This window comes from Octopus sinensis, linkage group LG17 (assembly GCF_006345805.1).
Source record: "Octopus sinensis linkage group LG17, ASM634580v1, whole genome shotgun sequence".
NCBI lineage: Eukaryota > Metazoa > Mollusca > Cephalopoda > Octopoda > Octopodidae > Octopus > Octopus sinensis.
This window is the reverse complement of record NC_043013.1, coordinates 52,036,840-52,059,339: the sequence shown is the minus strand read 5'-3', so window position 1 is coordinate 52,059,339 and position 22,500 is coordinate 52,036,840. Positions and strand designations below refer to the sequence as shown.

The following is a 22,500-nucleotide window of genomic DNA, read 5'->3' as shown; positions in this document are numbered from 1 at the left end:
ATACCAGGAGATGGTGATACCAGGAGATGGTGATACCAGGAGATGGTGATACCAGGAGATGGTGAGGCCAGGAGATGGTGATACCAGGAGATGGTGATACCAGGAGATGGTGATACCAGGAGATGGTGATACCAGGAGATGGTGATACCAGGAGGTGGTGATACCAGGAGATGGTGAGGCCAGGAGATGGTGATACCAGGAGATGGTGATACCAGGAGATGGTGATACCAGGAGATGGTGATACCAGGAGGTGGTGATACCAGGAGATGGTGATACCAGGAGGTGGTGATACCAGGAGATGGTGATACCAGGAGATGGTGAGGCCAGGAGATGGTGATACCAGGAGATGGTGATACCAGGAGGTGGTGATACCAGGAGATGGTGAGGCCAGGAGATGGTGATACCAGGAGATGGTGATACCAGGAGATGGTGATACCAGGAGATGGTGATACCAGGAGATGGTGATACCAGGAGGTGGTGATACCAGGAGATGGTGATACCAGGAGATGGTGATACCAGGAGGTGGTGATACCAGGAGATGGTGATACCAGGAGGTGGTGATACCAGGAGATGGTGAGGCCAGGAGATGGTGATACCAGGAGATGGTGAGGCCATGAGATGGTGATACCAGGAGATGGTGATACCAGGATGGTGATACCAGGAGATGGTGATACCAGGAGATGGTGATACCAGGAGATGGTGAGGCCAGGATGTGATACCAGGAGATGGTGATACCAGGAGATGGTGATACCAGGAGATGGTGATACCAGGAGATTGTGATACCAGAGATGGTGATACCAGGAGGTGGTGATACCAAGATGGTGAGGCCAGGAGATGGTGATACCAGGAGGTGGTGATACCAGGAGATGGTGATAACAGGAGATGGTGATACAGGAGGTGTTGATACCAGGAGATGGTGAGGCCAGGAGATGGTGATACCAGGAGATGGTGTGATACCAGGAGATGGTGATACCAGGAGATGGTGATACCAGAGATGGTGATACCAGGAGATGGTGAGGCCAGAGATGGTGATACCAGGAGATGGTGATACCAGGAGATGGTGATACCAGGAGATGGTGATACCAGGAGATGGTGATACCAGGAGGTGGTGAGGCCAGGAGATGGTGAGGCCAGGAGATGGTGATACCAGGAGGTGGTGATACCAGGAGATGGTGATAACAGGAGATGGTGATACCAGGAGATGGTGATACCAGGAGATGGTGATACCAGGAGATGGTGAGGCCAGGAGATGTGAGGCCAGGAGATGGTGAGGCCAGGAGATGGTGAGGCCAGGAGATGGTGATACCAGAGATGGTGATACCAGAGATGGTGAGGCCAGGAGATGGTGAGGCAGAGATGGTGAGCCAGAGATGGTGAGGCCAGAAAATGGTAAGGCCAGAAGATGGTGATACCAGGAGATGGTGAGGCCAGGAGATGGTGAGGCCAGGAGATGGTAAGGCCAGGAGATGGTAAGGCCAGGAGATGGTGAGGCCAGGGGATGGTGAGGCCAGGAGATGGTGATACCAGGAGATGGTGAGGCCAGGAGATGGTAAGGCCAGGAGATGGTGATACCAGGAGATGGTGATACCAGGAGATGGTGAGGCCAGGTGATGGTGAGGCCAGGAGATGGTGAGGCCAGGAGATGGTGAGGCCAGGAGATGGTGAGGCCAGGAGATGGTGATACCAGGAGATGGTGAGGCCAGGAGATGGTGATACCAGGAGATGGTGATACCAGGAGAAGATGGTAAGAAGATGGTAAGAAGATGGTAAGGCCAGAAGATGGTGATACCAGGAGATGGTGATACCAGGAGATGGTGAGGCCAGGAGATGGTGAGGCCAGGAGATGGTGATACCAGGAGATGGTGAGGCCAGAAGATCGTGAGGCCAGGAGATGGTAAGGCCAGGAGATGGTGATAACAGATGGTGAGGCCAGGAGATGGTGATACCAGGAGATGGTGATACCAGGAGATGGTGATACCAGGAGATGGTGAGGCCAGGAGATGGTGAGGCCAGGAGCTGGTGATACCAGGAGATGGTGAGGCTAGGAGATGGTGAGGCCAGGAGATGGTGATAACAGGAGGTGGTGATACCAGGAGATGGTGAGGCCAGGAGATGGTAAGGCCAGGAGATGGTGATGCCAGGAGATGGCGATACCAGGAGATGGTGATACCAGGAGATGGTGAGGCCAGGAGATGGTAAGGCCAGGAGATGGTATCACCATACCAGGAGATGGTGAGGCCAGGAGCTGGTAAGGCCAGGAGATGGTGATACCAGGAGATGGTGATACCAGGAGATGGTGATACCAGGAGATGGTGAGGCCAGGAGATGGTGAGGCCAGGAGATGGTGAGGCCAGGAGATGGTGATACCAGGAGATGGTGATACCAGGAGATGGTGATGCCAGGAGATGGTGATAACAGGAGATGGTGAGGCCAGGAGATGGTGAGGCCAGGAGATGGTGATACCAGGAGATGGTGAGGCCAGGAGATTGTGAGGCCAGGAGATGGTGAGGCCAGGAGATGGTGATACCAGATGGTGATACCAGGAGATGGTGATACCAGGAGATGGTGAGGCCAGGTGATGGTGAGGCCAGGAGATGGTGAGGCCAGGAGATGGTGAGGCCAGGAGATGGTGATACCAGGAGATGGTGATACCAGGAGATGGTGATACCAGGAGATGGTGATACCAGGAGATGGTGAGGGCAGGAGATGGTGAGGCCAGGAGATGGTGAGGCCAGAAGATGGTGAGGCCAGGAGATGGTGAGGCCAGGAGATGGTGAGGCCAGGAGATGGTGAGGCCAGGAGATGGTAAGGCCAGAAGATGGTGATACCAGGAGTTGGTGATACCAGGAGATGGTGAGGCCAGAAGATCGTGAGGCCAGGAGATGGTAAGGCCAGGAGATGGTGAGGCCAGGAGATGGTGATACCAGGAGATGGTGATAACAGGAGATGGTGATACCAGGAGATGGTGATACCAGGAGATGGTGAGGCCAGGAGATGGTGAGGCCAGGAGATGGTGAGGCCAGGAGATGGTGAGGCCAGGAGATGGTGATACCAGGAGATGGTAAGGCCAGAAAATGGTAAGGCCAGAAGATGGTGATACCAGGAGATGGTGAGGCCAGGAGATGGTGAGGCCAGGAGATGGTGATACCAGGAGATGGTGAGGCCAGAAGATCGTGAGGCCAGGAGATGGTAAGGCCAGGAGATGGTGAGGCCAGGAGATGGTGAGGCCAGGAGATGGTGAGGCCAGGAGATGGTGAGGCCAGGAGATGGTGATACCAGGAGATGGTGATACCAGGAGATGGTGAGGCCAGGAGATGGTGAGGCCAGGAGCTGGTGATACCAGGAGATGGTGAGGCTAGGAGATGGTGAGGCCAAGAGATGGTGATACCAGGAGATGGTGAGGCCAGGAGATGTTGAGGCCAGAAGATCGTGAGGCCAGGAGATGGTAAGGCCAGGAGATGGTGAGGCCAGGAGATGGTGGGGCCAGGAGATGGTGAGGCCAGGAGATGGTGATACCAGGAGATGGTGATACCAGGAGATGGTGAGGCCAGGAGCTGGTAAGGCCAGGAGATGGTGATGCCAGGAGCTGGTAAGGCCAGGAGATGGTGAGGCCAGGAGATGGTGATACCAGGAGATGGTGATACCAGGAGATGGTGATACCAGGAGATGGTGATACCAGGAGATGGTGAGGCCAGGAGATGGTAAGGCCTGGAGCCACACCAGGTTCCATAGTCTTTTTTGGGTTGGTTTCTACAGCTGGATGCTCTTCCTAACACCAACCACTCCACAGAGTGTACTAGGTGCTTTTTATGCAGCACTAGCCCATGTGCTTAGTGCTTTATATGTGGTACCATTAATAATCCTCGGGGACTGGTCAATTTAATCGACCCCAGTGTTTCACTGGTACTTAATTTGTCCACCCCGAAAGAATGAAAGGCAAAGCTGACCTCGGTGGAATTTTGAACTCGGAATGTAGTGACAGGCAAAATACTGCTAAGCATTTCGTCCAACATAATAAGGATTCTGCCAGTCGCCACCTCTGTGGCATCATTAATAATAATAATGATTTCTTTTATTCACCACAGGGCCTTTAGATAAGGGGAACATTACAAAGGAAGTTTATGATTTGTGTAAAGAGGAAAAATGGAAAGGAAGAGGAGGTGAGACGAAATAAAAGTATACACAGTATACAGAATACATGAATAGATGGATGACACCGTCCTCCTGATAGAGGGCAGTTTTCAGCTCCCTAGATACGAAGGGCACAAGCCTGTACTTAACTGTTGTTTTCCAAACTACAAGCACGTGCTTATGGGCAATAAATGGTTGAGAATTACTGTTCTAGAAGAAGTAAAGTGTCTCCTGCAAACCTCTCAGCCCCAATCAACAATACAAATTACGTTGCCATAGTCACTAGACAGAAGAGGAAAGCTGTCCATTTTCCATACCAAAACAAAATGGTAGAAGAATCCACATGAAATGGCCAGAGCTTGTAGTCTCATAATAACTGTTATTAAACAGTGTTATAGTCAGACTCATCTTGGTTGTTATAGTCACATCGACTGCATCCTTGATTGCGTCTTTGAAAGTTGCCACTTGAGAATGACAAACTGAAGTCCAGATGAAATTATTAGCATGAGGCCAGCAAGGAGCCTTCTACCATCATCATCATCATCATCATTTACCATCAGTTTTCCATGCTGGCATGGGTTGGATGGTTTGACAAAAGCTAGCAAGCCAGAGAGCTGCACCAGTGCACCAGGATCCAATTGGCATGGTGTCTACAGCTGGATGCCCTTCCCAATGCCAACCAATTTACAGAGTGGTTTGGGTACTTTTTATGTGGCACATGCACCTGTGCTTTTTACGTGGCACCAATACTAGTGCTTTTTACGTGACACCAGCACCAATGCGTTTTACATGTCACCAGCACCAGTACTTTTTACGTGACACCAGCACTAGTGCTTTTTACATGGCACCAGCAGTTATATTTGGACTAACGTCTTTATCTTGGTTGTCATAGTCACAACATTGCAGTCAGCCATTATACCTGCCAGCCTTCTTTAGGTGCCGGTCATATTTGGTAAAATTCTTGGAGTTTGGAAATGACTGTTATATCAAATCTACAGGTAGATCATTCTCATTCCATTGATAATCTCTTGTCATTCTACAACAGGTGACACTGCTAATTTATTACATACAAACCATCAGCATCATCATCAGTTTTAACTTTCCCTTTTCCATGCTTGAATGGGTCCGATGGGATTTGTTAAGGAAGAATATCTACAGCTAAATGCTCTTCTTCTTGTTGCCAATCCTTCACTTCTTTCCAAGCAAGGTAATATTGACATATTTTCATTAATAAGATATATTTTCATTGAGGATTAGCAATGAACAACACTGCTTGTATGACAGGACACTTGTTTACAACTGTCATATGATGTCAAGACAAAAGGAAACACACACAAGCACTCAGTCCACTCTGGCTGGGTGGCTGATGTTATGAAGGGCATCCAGCCGTAAAAACCATGCCAAAACAGACATAGAAGTCGGGTGCAGTCTACTGCTTGGCCAGCCTCTCCTGTCAAAGCAACCAACCCATGCCAGTATAGAAGGCAGATGTTAAACAATGATGATAATGATAATATATATATATATTACTGGGGAAGGATAGTTTATGGGATTACCTAGGGTTTCCTGTCCATAAGGAGTTTTTAACTTTATGGTGTATCATCGGACCCCAAAACCTGTTGGCCTAAGACCTCTTCAAAATATGGTCTTAGGCCAACAGCTTTTGAAGATACGCCATAAAGTTAAACCCTTTATGGACAGGAAACCCAGGGTAATTCCATAAACTGGCCTTCCCCTGGTGCTGGTGGCACATAAAAAGCACCATTCAAGCATGGTTGATGCCAGTACCACCTGAGTGGCCCTCGTACTGGTGGCACGTAAAAAGCACCCACTACACTCTCGGAGTGGTTGGTATTAGGAAGGGCATCCAGATGTAGAAACTCTGCCAGATCTGATTGGAGCCTGGTGCACCCAACTTGCCAGTCGTCAGTCAAACCGTCCAACCCATGCCTGCACGGAAAGTGGACGTTAAACAACAACGATGATGATGATGATACATATATATATATATATATTATATTAAATCCTTAAAAATGTTTTAGCCCGAAGGCCGCGGCCATGCTGGGGCACCACTGCTGTTTACATTATTGTTTACATTATAAGAATTTAGAAACTTCAAGACAGGAAATAATTCATTTTAATGGTGGAACTTGAAGTGGATAGAGCTATAAATGATAGTATATAAATATTGGGTTAAAAAGTCCGACACACAACCTTCAACATTTTCTATCCCAGAGTTTTTTTAACGTCATGGTGGTTATGGTGGTGGTGGTGGTAGTGGTGGTGGTGGTGTCGATGGCAGCAATGGTTATGACAGTGGCAGCAATGGTGATGATGCTGGTGGTGGTAATGGTGGCTACAGCATCAGTGCAATTAAGTTAAAACTTAAGTGCTCTATGACCTTCACCTCTGTACTCGAAACTAGATGACCTTAACATATTGACAGCTGTTGCTGCTCCTGCTGCTGCTGCTGTTACTACTACTGCTGCTGTCGATGTCAACTATGCCATCCTTATAGCTGTCACCACCACCACCACCACCATCATATCAGTAACACGGACATTTCTAAGATGACAAATTACGTTAAGAAAAACACAATAAAAAACAACACGAATTAGTAAAAAACACTAAAAGAAAAAAAAAACAAACATCTCATCCAACAAAGGAGAGTAAGAAAAAAGTAAAAGAAAAAAAGGAGAGATCAAAGAATGAGAGAGAGTGAAAGAAGAGGAAGTGTGGATGGAGGAAGGAGATGAAGAAAAAGAAAAAGAGGATTATCGATCTGTTTTATAGGTTTAAGAGATCAGTTGCACCAACACCACCACCACCACCACCACCACTACCACCACTACCGCCTTGTCCCTCCACTTTTCGTATGACTATCACAATAAGTGCCACACTTGGCACTGAAAGTAGATAAATACCTACAGACGTGTGTGTGTGTGTGTATGTATATATATATATGTAAATATGTATGTAAATATATATATATTCATCTATAGACAGATAGAAAGATAGACTGACAGATAGCTGGCAGATAGATAGATAGATAGATAGATAGATAGATAGATAGATAGATAGATAGATAGATAGATAGATAGATAGACAGACAGACAGACAGACAGACAACAGATAGATAGACAGACAGACAGATAGATAGATAGATAGAAAGATAGATAGATAGATAGACAGGCAGACTGACAGACAGACAAACAAATAGACAACTACAGACAAGCAAATATACGAAAGTATGTGTAGATATTTATAAATATGAAAATATGTGTATACATCATATATATAAAGGGGTAAAGACCCCCTTCGGTCATGAGTGACCATGTGTTTGCACCTAGAGAGTTACCCTCTGAGGCACAAGTCTGGGCAAGGTTGTTTTATGGAAGACCAGCAGTCGCCCATGCATACCGGCCTCCCCTCTCCACGCCACCAGTGTTATCCAAGGGAAAGACAAAGGTCGATACAGCTTGGCACCAGTGACGTCGCAACTCATTTCTACAGCTGAGTGAACTGGAGCAACGTGAAATAAAGTGTCTTGCTCAAGAACACAACACGCAGCCCGGTCCGGGATTCGAGCTCACAACCTCACGATCGTAAGCTCGACGCTCTAACCACTGAGCCATGCACCATATATATATATATATATATACACATACATATTTTCATAGATGTATATATAGAAGGTGATGGTATGTATGGGTAAATGTGTGTACATATGTAACTAAATGTGTGTGTATATATATATATATATATATATATAAGAATGAATGTTTTTATATATAATGAACGTGAAATACAGGAAGGGACGAACACGGAACACAGACAAATCATTCGAAGCCTTCAATCTTCAGTCAGACACCGAATCATCATAGCAAATTTCGGCATATATATATGTATATATGTATATGTATATATATATATACATGTGTATATATGCATCATGCACATACATACTGATGCAGAAGTCCCTTTAGCATTTAGATATAAAAATTTTTTTAATTTTATTACAACTGTTTTTTTTAATATATTTTTGATATTATTTTTCACTATTTTTTGTGAATATTTTTGGAATAAATAAATGTTGTTATATATATTTTAGGAAAATGACATTATCAGGAAACTGAGATAATATTGTTCTAAAAACAGCACAATATAATGGTAATTCCTGTTCTATAGTCGGGACATACCTAGTTTAATAGACTGAAGTGATTCAGGCAGCTGGCAACATGAATAGCTATCCTGGAAGCCCTGGGCCATATCTGTGATCAGAGGAACTGGGACCAGAAGGAGATTTAATGAAAGCTGAGAGGAGGTGGAAGATGTCAGAGAGAGAGAGAGAGAAGAGAGAGGGAAAGACAATGAGTACTGAATTTATTCAAGTATATAAAGCCATATTCCTCACTTAGTGTTAAATCTGCATACAAATTTTTTCCCCCTTCATACTTGTAGATTTGTCCTGTGTGTAAGTCACAAGTCCCCGGATTTTTCTGTCACAAATCTCTCTATATATAAAACTGAAGTTGTCTGTGTATGGCAGGTTTGGTAGCCTTCAACTAACACTATCTCCTCCGAGACCCTGCGGCGCAAGTTGACCAAAATTGAGAGTATGATAGAAGGCTTGCTCTTCCTTCCGTAGAAGAAAAAATTCAAATCGGACCATGTTAAGACCAAAAACTATTTACATCAAAAACATGCTTTTTTTCTATGAAAATCCCTATTTTTTACAATTTTTTGACTGCTGTGTCGCCATTTTCCGGTGTATTTCAACCAGAAAAATGTTCACTTAAAGAGAATAGCAAACTACAAAATGCAAAAGTTTTACTTTTCAAAAATTCCAATTCTAAAGGGTCGAAACAAACCCGAGCAACGCCGGGCGATACTGCTAGTCAAGTATAAAGTAACGACTTATTCATCAGTAAATGATGATGAAGTTGATGATGAAAGCACTCATCTGACCTCAATTCTTATCCAGTTTATTTTAAAACTGAAAGGACTTTTCAATCCTCCTGTATAAATATGTATTATACATTTAGCATACAAGTAGGAGTCCACCAAGGATCAGTCATCAGCCCTCTCCTGTTTATCATGGTCCTTCAGGCCATAACAGAAGCAGTTAAGACAAGCTGCTGTCCATGACAACTTCTGATGACTAATTTCTGAGAAGAAATTCCACTCATGGAAGTCAAACCAGGAATTGAGAGGCCTCAAAGTAAACTTAGCAAAGATTAGAGTTTCCAGTAAGTAGAAAAGAAGTGGGGTATAGGTGTCGAAGAACCTTGCTCCCCAACCATAAGTCCTCCAATAAGGGATCAAGAAACACCCTAGCACTTTCAGATTCTGATATGTTACTTTGGATTCCAGCTTAGCATTGATTTCTTTGAGTCAAATCATCATAATCTCCTTTCATGTTCTTGACTCCATATCCATAAAATTGTTCCATGTCTGAGAAAGAATATTCTACATAGTTCCCCATATGACTGCATATGGTTGAGAGAAGGTTTCTAGAGACTCTTCTTCCTCAGCACATGACAACCACTTTGGTGCTGGTGTGCTCAACACAATACAAAAACATCCTTCCAAAAGGTTTGTGTCTTTCTTTTTAATCTTTTGAATATCATTTTCAATTCAAGACAATTTTTCTTCAAAAAAATAATATATATATGTGGCGAGAATGGATGAAGATAGGTGTGTGAAAAAGTGCCAATCCCTAGCAGTTGAGGGAACCCGTGGAAGAGGTAGACCCAGGAAAACCTGGGACGAGGTGGTGAAGCACGACCTTCGATCTTTAGGCCTCACCGAGGCAATGACCAGCAACCGAGACCTTTGGAAATATTCTGTGCGTGAGAAGACCAGGCAGGACAAGTGAGTCCAGCCCACTTATGCATGTCTTTCCTCTCTTGGACACACAAAGACCTGTTGAGGCAAGCGAAGTCGAAATCGAACCTCATCCGAAGACAGGCACCCATGCCCTTCTCTGCTTGCAAAGACCTGTTGGGGCAAGTGAAATCGAAATCGGAATCGAAATTGAACCAATCCTATGACTGGCACCCGGCAGTTGCCAGGACCCCTGGACTGGTGGTACGTAAAAAGCGCTATCTGAATCGTGGCCGATGCCAGCGTCGCCTCGACTGGCTTCCATGCCGGTGGCATGTAAAAAGCACCATCAGAATCATGGCCGATGCCAGTGCCGCCTCAACTGGCTTCTGTGCCGGTGGCACGTAAAATGCACCAATCCGATAGTGGCCGTTGCCAGCCTCGCCTGGCACCTGTGCAGGTGGCACGTAAAAAGCACCCACTACACTCACGGAGTGGTTGGCGTTAGGAAGGGCATCCAGCTGTAGAAACACTGCCAGATCAGACTGGAGCCTGGTGGAGCCTTCTGGCTGCCCAGATCCCCGGTCGAACCGTCCAACCCATGCTAGCATGGAGAACGGACGTTAAACGATGATGATGATGATGATATATGTATATTTGCATTACACACATTAGATGTATGTATATATATATATATATATATACCTGGCTTCCATGCCAGTGGCATGTAAAAAGCACTATCTGATTGTGGTTGATGCCAGCTCCTCTGAGCTCTGTGCTAATGGCACATAAGAAGCACCCACTACACCCTCAGAGTGATTGGCATAAGGAAGGGCATCCAGCTGAAGAAACACTGCCAGATCAGATTGGGGCCTGGTGCAGCCTCCTGGCTGCCCAGACTCTAGTTGAACCGTCCAACCGATGTCAGCATGGAAAACAGACATTAAACGATGATGAGATATATATATATATATATATATATATATATGTGTGTATGTATTTATGTATGTATATCTATGTATATAATGTATATGTAAATACATATACATGAATACATACGTATGTATGTAACATGGGGCTTAAAATTTACAGCTGTTTCAGAATTTTATTGATACGTTCATCATAGATTACATCACAGCATACAATCCACCATCCTCAGGTAAAATTTTAAACAGTTAGAAACAGACATGGTAAAACATCAATGATGTCCTACCCAACAAACAACAGGATAGATAAATGATATTTTAAAAAAGAGCTTTCAAATACATAGAGGAATCAGAAGTATGACAAACATTTGAAGAGCAAAGAGGTCAAACTAACCTTTTTATTTCAAGCAGTTATTTTTATTAACTTATAGCCATAGCTTGCTGTGAGGGAGTGCCAGGAAACAAGTGGACTAACTAAAACACTGATAGGAAGATATCTTCCTATAAACAGCTGGAGTAAATTTAAAGCCTATTTCTGTTCTTTTAATACTTATCCCACACCTGGAATCAACTGTGTGTCGTATCTACAGTTTATTATTTCTTTATTGCCCACAAGGGGCTAAACATAGAGGGGACAAACAAAGGGATTAAGTCGATTACATCAACCCCAGTGCATAACTGGTACTTAATTTATCGACCCCGAAAGGATGAAAGGCAAAGTCGAGCTCGGCGGGATTTGAACTCAGAATGTAACGGCAGATGAATTACCACTAAGCATTTCGCCCGGCGTGCTAACGCTTCTGCCAGCTCGCCACTTTATCTACAGTTTATGTTAGATTTAGTATGTACATTTATACATCCCCTGTGGTATACTACCAGCACATGATACCTCATGGTTGTTTGTACCTCACTGTGAACCCAATGTCATGGTACCAAACCAGTTCAGGCTTTCTATGTGTTGCTGCACCTAGATTCTAATGATGTGATTCCTTTTTGGAGTTGTTAGGACATAAGAACATTAAACTGTGATATTTGTTCAGACTCTCTCTGCTCTGAGTTCAAACCTCACCAAGACCAATATCATCATCATTTAACATCTGTTTTCCACACTGGCATGGGTTGGACAGTTTGACAGGCACAGGCCATGCTCCATGTCTGTTTGGCATGGTTTCTATGGTAGGATGCCCTTCCAAATGCCAACCACTTTACAGAGTGTACTGGGCGTTTTTATGTGGCACCAGCGCAGGTGCTTCCTACATGATGCAGCCACCAGTGCCTCTTATGCAGCGGTGGCACATGTGCTTTTTACGTGACACCAGGGAGGTGGATCGGAGCCAACAAAGAACAGGCACTACTTTGAAATAAGGTAGTGAGATGGCAGAAACATTAGCACGCTGGGCAAAATGCTTAGCCATATTTCGTCCGCAGTTACATTCTGAGTTCAAACTCTGCTGAGGTCGACTTTACCTTTCATCCTTTCGGGGTCGATTAAATAAGTACCAGTTACGCACTGGTGTCGATGTAATCGACATAATCCCTTTATCTGTCCTTGTTTGTCCTCTGTGTTTAGCCCCCACCCCCACCCCCTGTGGGCAATAAAGAAATAAATACTTTGAGGTAGGTATTACTCTCAGTCCTTTGCGTAGGAAAAGTAAAACCTGAAACGATCCTGGCACCAAACTGTATTGGTCTTTTAAAAAAAATAACTTTTCTATTCTGAATGACATTGGTGGAATAACGGGTGGGTGGGGGACTTGAATTCATGAGGAACTGGGAGTCTTCTACAAAGGAAGAAACCTTGCCCAGGCCTGTATATAGAGGGGAAGGTTACAATGTTGTACATCTCAGCTTTAACTTGGTGCCTGTTGATTCTATGCTTGCACTAACAGCTACACCCACTATATATTTTTTTTATTCTTTTATTCTTTTACTTGTTTCAGTCAAACAAATTGACCCCAGTAATTATTCTTTGTACTTATTCTATCAGTCTCTTCTGCCGAACTGCTAAGTTACAGGGACATAAACACATCAGCATCGGTTGTCAAGCGATGTTGGTGGGAGGACAAACACTGAAATACAAGCATACATACACACACACATACATGGGCTTCTTTCAGTTTCCATCTACCAAATCCACTCACAAGGCTTTGGTCAGCCTGAGATTATAGTAGAAGACACTTGCCCAGGGTGCCACGCAGTGGGACTGAACCTCAGAACCATGTGGTTAGGAAGCAAGCTACTTACCATACAGCCACTCCTCCACCTATATATATGTGTATATATATATATACATATATATATGTATATGTATATATATATGTGTGTGTGTGTGAGTATATATATGTATATATATATATATATATTATATATATATATATATATGTATGTATATATATATGTATATATATATGTATGTGTGTATATATATATATATATATATATACACACACACGCATATATATATGTATACACACGCACACGCACTCACACATATATATATATATATATATATGAAGAGGCATGTAGTTATTGCGGTTATAAAGGCTGAGCATAGTGATTTAGAAATATCTCGATTTTTAAAAGTTTCCAGATCTTTCATCCACAAAGTTTGTAAGGAGTTAGAGACTGAAGATGGAAACGTATGATCAGTATCAAAGCATAAAAAGCATTCTAAATGCTCTCAAATAATCAGAACACCTGAATTTATCTAGGAAGTTCAACAGACCTTTGATTACAATCCCAGAAAGTCTATGAGGTCAATTGCAGAAGATCTCCATGTTTCAGAAGGGACATTCAGAAATGTTGTCCACAAAGTCATCAAATAATAAGTCTTATATGATGAGGAAAGATCAATTTGTCAGAAAAAGCAAAAGAAAATCACTACATGAGATCTAAATGGCTCGTAAAACAAAATGAAAAATCCAGCAGAAGATTTGATTTGGTTTTTCTCAAACGAGAAAAACTTCAACCAAGATCAAAAAGTTACCAGAAGAAATGACAGATGGTTATGTGCAGACCCTTCTGAAGTTTCAAGTGTTATGCATACAAAATTTCCTGCAACTGTCATAGTTTTAGGGGTTGTCAGCAATGAAGGACATGTGGTGCCTCCTTACTTCTTTCCACAAGGCCTTAGAGTTAATTCTGCCACCTACATTGAGGTCCTGGAAATAATTGTTAAGCCCTGGATAGACAGTGTATGCAGTGGAAAGCCACATGTGTTTCAGTAAGACTCTGCAATATGACACATGGCTCTAGTAACACAGGAATGAATGGCTGAAAATTTTCATCATCAAATAACCCCTAAAATTTGGCCTTCTAATTCGCCAGATCTCAATCCATTGGACTATCACATGTGGAGTGTTGTTGAGATAGAGGTCAATAAACACACCCATAACACTAAAGATCCTTTGAAAGCTGCCATAGTCAGAGTAATGTCCAAAATGAACCAGGACCACTTGATTCGAGCAAGTAAAGGATTTAGATCTGATATGGAAGCAGTTGTTGAAGCTGAAGGTGGCTTTTTTCAATAACATTATAGAAAAGAATCTTTATTTTTATCCTCAGAGCCTTTTTTGATAAATAAAGTTATGTTCTTATATATGTTTTTGGTTTTATAAACAGAAATCTGTCCTCAAATATCTTACACACACTGTATGTATTCATTTACTTGTTTCATTTATTTGACTGTGGTCATGCTGGAGCACCACCTTTAGTTGAACAAATTGACCCAAGGACTTCTTCTTTGTAAGCCTCCTAATTATTCTATCAGTCTCTTTTGCCGAACCGCTAAGTTACAGGGACGTAAACACACCAACATCATTTGTCAGGTGATGGTGGAGGGACAAACAAACACAGACACACAAATATATATATATATATCACTCTCTCACATTTCTCTGTCTTTCTCACTTTGCACCTCACTGATTCTGTCGCCAAGCCAATCCTTGGCACGCTCTCTTTCTTCTCCCCTCTTTAATTCCTTCTTTCTCTCTCTTCTCCCCCGCCCCTTTGGTGACTTGTCCCTCTTTTTCTCTCTCTCTTTGATTCCTTTGCCCCCCTTTTTTTTCTCTCTCTCTCCTCCTCTCGTGTGACCGCTGGTCAACCAGCTTTTCGGCTTCTGACCACTGCCATGAGGACATCTTTGTCTTCGTCTGCCAAAAAAGGCATTTTTTTCCAAATACGCCAGCTAAACTAAGTTGTACTGTCTATAGTCGTAAGACACCCGTTGTTTTTGTCCTGTTATTACTATTATTGTTTTTTGTATTTATATTTGTGTGGCATCGTCTGTTTTTCTGTCCTTGTTTCGTATACATTCGATCCTTTTTCCAAGAAATCTAATGCTCGTAGCTTAGTTTTTCCTTGGAGCTGGCCGGATCGGAGCGATCTCAAGATTAATCAGCCAAAATTGCGAGGATGATCCGGTTCTTGACTGAAGATTGAAGGCTTCAAATGTTCCGTCCGTGTTTTTTGTATTGTCTTCTAAATGTTTTGCGTTCTTGTCCCAGTTTGTATTTTTTTACATATATATATATATACATATACACACACATATATACGATGGGCTTCTTTCAGTTTCTGTCTACCAAATCCACTCACAAGATTTTTGTTGGCCCGAGGCTATGGTAGGAGACACTTACCCATGGTGCCATGCAGTGGGACTGAACCCAGAACCATGTGGTTGGTAAGCAAGCTACTTACCAAACAGCCATTCCTGTGCCAATATATATATATATATATATATATATATATATATATATATATATATGTACACACACACACATAAATGATGGGCTTCTTTCAGTTTCTATCTGCCAAATCCATTCAGAAGGCTTTGATCGGCATGAGGCTATAGCAGAAGATACTTGCCCAAAGTGCCAGGCAGTAGGACTGAACCTGGAACCATGTGGTTGGGAAGCAAAATTCTTACCACACAGCCACTCCTGCACCTATTAAATACTCTTTCTCTCGTTTGTAACCTAAAAAGAATATGTCTGTGTGTCAAAGGTCAGCCTGTCACTCTGAACCCAGCCTAAGGTTATTTTTGTTAACGGAATACTCAACCACTGACAGTATAATAAAATTGGCAGCTAGTTCTATTGACGGAATAACTGGAATACACCGTTGAAAATAGCGGAAGAGCATTTATTTTTTGCCTTACTATGTGTGTGTGTGTGTGTGTTCGCGCGTGTAAGGTGGCGGGATAAATCCGTCTAAATGCGTCCTTGTATGTTTACAGAATATGTGTTAAGTATGTAAACAGTACGAAGATGAATGTGTCGGGGTAAATAAGTGCTTGTATGTAAATATATACCAATATATATATATATATGTATACATAGGCTATACGCTTACGTGGTATGCCTATATAAACGTGCTCAGAGTACAGAGTCGTGTGTGTGTGTGTGTGTGAATGTATAAAATGTATGCTTACGTGGTATGTATGTGCAAACGTACTCATTGAGTACCAAGACAGAGTACTAAGACGTGTGTGCATGTATGTATATATATATATATATATATATATATTTACAAATGTATGTTTGTACGTATATGTCTGTGTGAGCGACAGGGTAATTGCGTACTTGGGTATGTTTACGCAATACGTGTATGCAGGTATGTGAAAAGGGTATACATGCGGGTGGCGAGGTGCAGAAGGTAAACACAAGAGATCGAGACTATTTTGTGAAAGTTACGAGAAGCAGGTTTGCTTGCTGGAGCGGGAAAATGAGATGTGACACGGAATACTGTTCACGGAAGCCGAACATTATGATTTCACTGAAACTGGTGTGTGTGTGTGCGTGCGTGTGTGTGTGTGTGACAATGTTTCGGTATTAGTATGTGACGTCAGTGGTGAGTGACTGTTCAGCCTGCCGAGCAGATGAAGCACAATGTCATGTACTTGCTCGTGACGTCATAGACTTTTACCGAAAGATTGCCCTATTATCATCACCACCTTTATCGTTTTAACGTCCACTTTTCCATGGTTGCATGGGTCGGACGGTATTTATCGAGGCAGATTTTCTACAGCTGGATGCCCTTCCTGTCCGCCAATCCTCGCCCGTTTCCAACCAAGGCAATATTTCTCATATTTCTCCAAACGTTCTAACGGAATATTGGAAATGAACGACACCGCTTGTATGGCAGTGAAACTCTTTTACGACTATACCGTGATGTCAAAACGAGGAGGCACACACACACACAAATGGACTTCTTTCGGTTGACATCTATCATCCAAATCCACTCATAACGATTTGGTCAGCCTGGGTCTATAGAAGAAAACATTCGCCTAAGGTGCCACGCAGTGGAATTGAACCCACGTTCCTTTGTCGTGCATCTCTTCAAAATTTTGAAACTATATACATATATATGTGGTATGAGTGCGTGTGTGTGAAAAAAAAACTACGGAGATCCTCCGCGTTACGGTCGTATTGTGTCCCTGAAAACCTTGGGATTCCGTGACACGAAAACACTGACTTTCATGTAAATGGGATTCAATAGAAAAAAAGTTTCGCGTTACGGAAGTTCACGTTACAGGGTTACCGTAGATAAGGTTATATTGTATGATACGAATATTGTATGTATTGTTATTGTTGTCGTTTAGATACAGACAATCTCTGTTCGAATCATTCTAACCTTCACCATCTTGTCTTAGTGTATCTAAGACTACACTGTAGATTAGACAGTAAGGTGGTATATGAGGGTGACTTGGTTGCTATTTCTAGCAGGTTGATTGATTATGTAAACACTGGTATGTATATATAATATATATATATTCATGTAGGTATATTTGTGCATGTATGTATATGCGTGTACATTCGTATGTATGTTTGTGTATATTTATGTGTGTGTGTGTGTGCGTGTGTATTGAAAGTATGGGTGATTTATATGCGTACAAGCTTGTATGCATATATGATTAATTCGTAATATATATACATAGATACACGAATATGGATGAGGTGAATGCCCGATACATCCGCCAATATATATATATATATATATATATATATATATATATATATAGAGAGAGAGGAGAGAGAGAGAGAGAGAGAGACAGACAGACAGACAGACAGACAGACAGAGAGGGCAAACATAAACACGGATTTATATATTTTCACATACACACTTTTTCATACATCCATACATTTATATGCACAGACAAAACACTCACATTCAGTACCGAACAATGTCAATACCACCACGACCACCTCCACCAAAACACGGTGCCCTCCCCAGCACTTTTTCTTTGTTTTGTCAGGAAGCTGGCGAAGGAGCATTTTCTAGAAACGATGTGGGGGGAAAACAAAACAAAACAAAACCAAACAAAACAAAAATATAAACTCCGAGGTTTACCTCAAACACATATTTATCGATACAAACCATGTGTACAGTTCGATCTGGACTGATTGATCACCGAATCTATTTTGGGTGCTGATCTTTCTCTGACCACACTCAATGAATGAACTGACCGACCGACATATGGTGCAGCTTTTGAAATATAAACACAATTAGTGGACGACATCAAGAATGTGATGCATATTAACAAAGTATCGGATGGGGAGTTCGGTTGCTTTTGTGTTAATATTAATCCTAATACTAATTAACTGCCTTTGAATCTATCAATAATTGTAATTAGTGATAAAAAAAGAGGGAAACTCCTCATTTTACGATAGCATGGAGAGAGAGAGAGAGAGAGAGAGAGAGAGAGGAAGTGAGAGAGAAAGAAATATTTCTAAGTTATAGTTGTCGAGTCTAACACACACACACACACATATATATATATATATTGACACACATACACATATATATATATAGAGAGAGTTTTGGGGACTAAACCCTTTATGGACGGGAAACCTAAGGTAATTTCATAAACCGGCCTTCCTCTTTCGGAGTTTTTTTACAAACGATTTACACACACCACACACATATATATATATACAAACACACATATATACACACACACATACACATATATACATACACACACACACACACATATATATATATATCATATAAACAAGCATGCACAAACACATACATACAATATATAACCACACGCACGCACACATGTCAATAGACTACAGGATCTATTTACAGTACGAGGCAACATGTATGTTTAATGTAGGCATGTAAATTTATTTACAATACGCCAATTTAGTTAATTTAAAAAATACACACCCACACACACGCATGTGTCTCTGATTTTCTTTTCTTTTTTTGTGAGTTTTTTTTTCTTCTTTGTGCTTTTAAAATTCTTTGTATGTATGTATAAACAAACAAACATCACTAACGAATGTCAGAGCAGTATCTGATATCCTATAAAAGGAGCTTTTAACAGGATTTTCCAACAAAAATGTTCACTGCTATTATACAGCAAACACACACACACACGTTACCTTCTTATTATGATGGGAATGTCCACCAAAATATGTAATTATTCATCTCGTATCTGAATCTAAGACAATTGAAGTTAGGATTTGCCTAAACATGCAACAGAAAAGCGACACCATTGGCTTTCGGTCATATAGCAACAACCCGAGGCCCTTGTCGGTTAAATATTCATGATCGGGGGTGGGGTAAATAAGGAAAATAGCATTTAATAATGGTGTAATGATAAACAAATATTAAATTCAAAAATATGAAGTTGGATTACCTTGAAATGAAGTCGTTGTGGAGTCTCGTAAGTAATAACAACTTTGAGCATTCGAACTTCTTCGGGCCATATTGAGGATTGCGATGTTTTTATTAACTCCATGGTGGCCCCGGTCCGGCTTTGGTTCACCTGAATGATTCCATAACCAGAATAATTGACGGGGAGATAGCAGAACGGAACACCTCTCACGTTGTTGGAATCGGATTGAGAGAGGAACCTGTCCATGGTGGGTCGCCAACAACAACCCCGGGACAGACAATTGCGTTGGTTGACTTCGTAATAGTCCGGGTAACAGTCGAAGCGCTGTTCATTAGGGTGGACATCACAAACAGGGGCAGCTTTCTCAGAATGTTGGTGGTGGTGTTTTTGGTGATACACCAGCGATTGATGGCCCGGACCTGGACCCTGAATCAATTCGTGATATTTTACCACGACAGATGGTGGGCCCGATCGGCTCACACTGCTGCTGACCAAATGTTCTTGGTATTGACGGACTACAGTATGATTGCTGTGTAACAAAGCATTCAAGTTAAACATGCGATAACATGGAAGGATTATCAGAAGAAAAGCAGAAGTGATGGCGAAAATCGAGAAAAGGATTCCGACACCAACGAAGAAGGTCTTGTCATTCTTCTTGCCGTTGTGTCCATCGTTTTCGTCGATGTCATCCTCCTGGACTGATCTCTCGCCTTGGATGTCGACTGGGAAACCTTTACTCGTACCCAGGGCACCGTTAACCGGCTTAGACTTCTTGTTGGCGACTTTGTGTGGTCTGGTCTCATAGAGGTTGGTAGTGGAATCGGCCAGTGAGGCAATGGACAAGGACACGGTAGATACATCGTCTCGACCACTACTGTTAACACCAACACTGTCGATGCTTTGTACGCTTGACCGAATCAAATGTTCCACATCGTCCTTCTGGCTGGTCATGGTTGGTTGTGTGTGTGTATATACGAGTTCTCTTGCGGTTGACTACTTCGTTTACCAGCCAAATATCGTCACACATCGACGTTAACAACCTGAGTGACTAATATATCATATATATATATATGCGCTATAATGTACTTTTATTAACATATACATACATCACATATATATATTATATAAATGCACGCACACACCAGTGTATTTATAGACAATAACAGAAATGTTTGTCTCTCTCTCTCTCTCTTTCTATGCACATAAATATATATCCGTGCCTATATATATATATTTACTTTCAAAGTGGTTTCCAATCAGAGAGAGAGAGAAAAGCGGAGGAAGTAACTATTTATAAATATAAGTGCCAAAGTGTGTGTGTATATATATATATATATATATGTGTGTGTGTGTGTAAATATATGCGTTATATACGTGTGTAGGTGGTAACACAGAAGTTAGTATAATACAAATAAAAAAAGCTAGTCAGTTGGTTAAAAAAAAAGACACACACAGTATCTCTTCTCAAACAATTGTTCAACACTTGTGTGTCGATGTGAGCAGTGAGCGGCCTTTAAATATGGCAGTACCATTGGCGGTGGTGCTGGTGGTGGTGACGGTGGTGATGAGGGGTGTAGCAGTAGCAGCAGCAGCAGTAGTACTAGTAGTAGTAGTTGTTGTAAGTGGTGATAGTGATGGTGGTGGAAGAGGTTGAGATCTGTACTGGTCTACTGGTAGTATAGCTAAAATTGATAGTAGTAGTAGTAGTAGTTGTAGTAGAAGTACTAGCAGTTGTAGTTGTAGTAGTTTAGTTGTAGGAGTGGTGGTGGTGGTGGTGGTGATGGTAGCAGAGTGTATTTGTAGTGGTGGCGATGAAGATAGTGGTGATATGTTGATGGTGATGATGATTATGTTGGTGGTGGTGGTAATGGAGAAGTGATAGAGTCGTGCTATTTCTGCTACTGCTGTGGCACCACCACCAGTAGTAGTAGTAGTAAGTAGTAGTAGTAGTAGTAGTAGTAGTAATATGGTTAGTAAAAGAAACAATACGTCGCTTCACTTTCGATAAACTAAAACAGACAGTGGAGGTGTGGGGAGGAGGGTTGATACATATTGTAGAAGTAGTGGTGATGGGGCTGGGGGTGGGGGATAATATTGATTTAGTGGTGGCGGTGGTGTCGATGGTGTCGATGGTGGTGGTGGTGGTGGTAGTTGTATAACTCTTGAAACAGTACTAGCAACGATGGTAACAGTTGGGTCCCTGTCCTTTTGCCTGCACCCCCACCGCCCAAGCCGCCGCCACCACCACCACCACCGCCAAAGTCAAACCTGATCAAGCAGACATATAATCAAAGTGATTCCAGCCATGACCACCCCCGTCTATATAGCGCTATCTGGGACTGCACGTGTCCTTTACCTCTTCCAAGGCAGTAGTGTGTGATTTGAAGAATATTTGGCTGCTATTTTCAGCAAAGTTACCGTCTAGCAGCAGCAGCAGCAGCAGCAGCAGTAGTAGTAGTAGTAGTTGTAGTAAGGACGCCTTAGTTTGACCAAATGACTCGCAAAGCCTAATGGGGAAGTGTGATGTGGAGGGGGAGAACGAAGGCAAAAAGGGAGAGATTTAGCGAACGTAGTGAAACGGACGAAATATGAGTGGAGTTAACGTCAGCGTGTGCTGTAGTGACATTCATGCCGTGCCCAACAGTGGTGAGCGGATTAAATTGTGAAGCGAACTAAGTGCAAACTGGGAAGTGAAAAACGATGGGTCGCAGAGGACGGAGAACGGAAGAAGAATGACCAATGATGATGATGATGATGATAGTGGTGACGGTGGTGGTGGTGGTGGTGGTGGTGGTGGTATGTGGTGGTGGTGGTGGTGGTGGTAGTGGCGGTGATGGTGGTGGTGGCGGTGGTGGTAGTGGTGGTGGTGGTGATGATAGTGGTGGTGGTGGTGATGGTGGTGGTGGTGGTGGTGATGGTAGTAATGAGGGTGGTGGTGGTGGTGGTGGTGATGATAGTTTGGTGGTGATGGTGGTGGGTCGGAAGTGA

The 22,500-nt window shown here is 42.6% G+C and overlaps 1 protein-coding gene across 1 annotated transcript in view; it reads right to left on the bottom strand.

Annotated features, from left to right (window-relative positions):
- LOC115220794 (lysosomal alpha-glucosidase-like) overlaps positions 1–22,500 on the bottom strand; it is a 191,461-nt gene that overhangs the window by 153,762 nt on the left and 15,199 nt on the right. The window contains exon 2 of the mRNA XM_029790937.2: positions 19,534–20,469. Within this exon, the coding sequence (XP_029646797.1) occupies positions 19,534–20,463 (930 nt within the window). The 5' untranslated portion in view covers positions 20,464–20,469. The remainder of the gene's footprint in view (positions 1–19,533; positions 20,470–22,500) is intronic.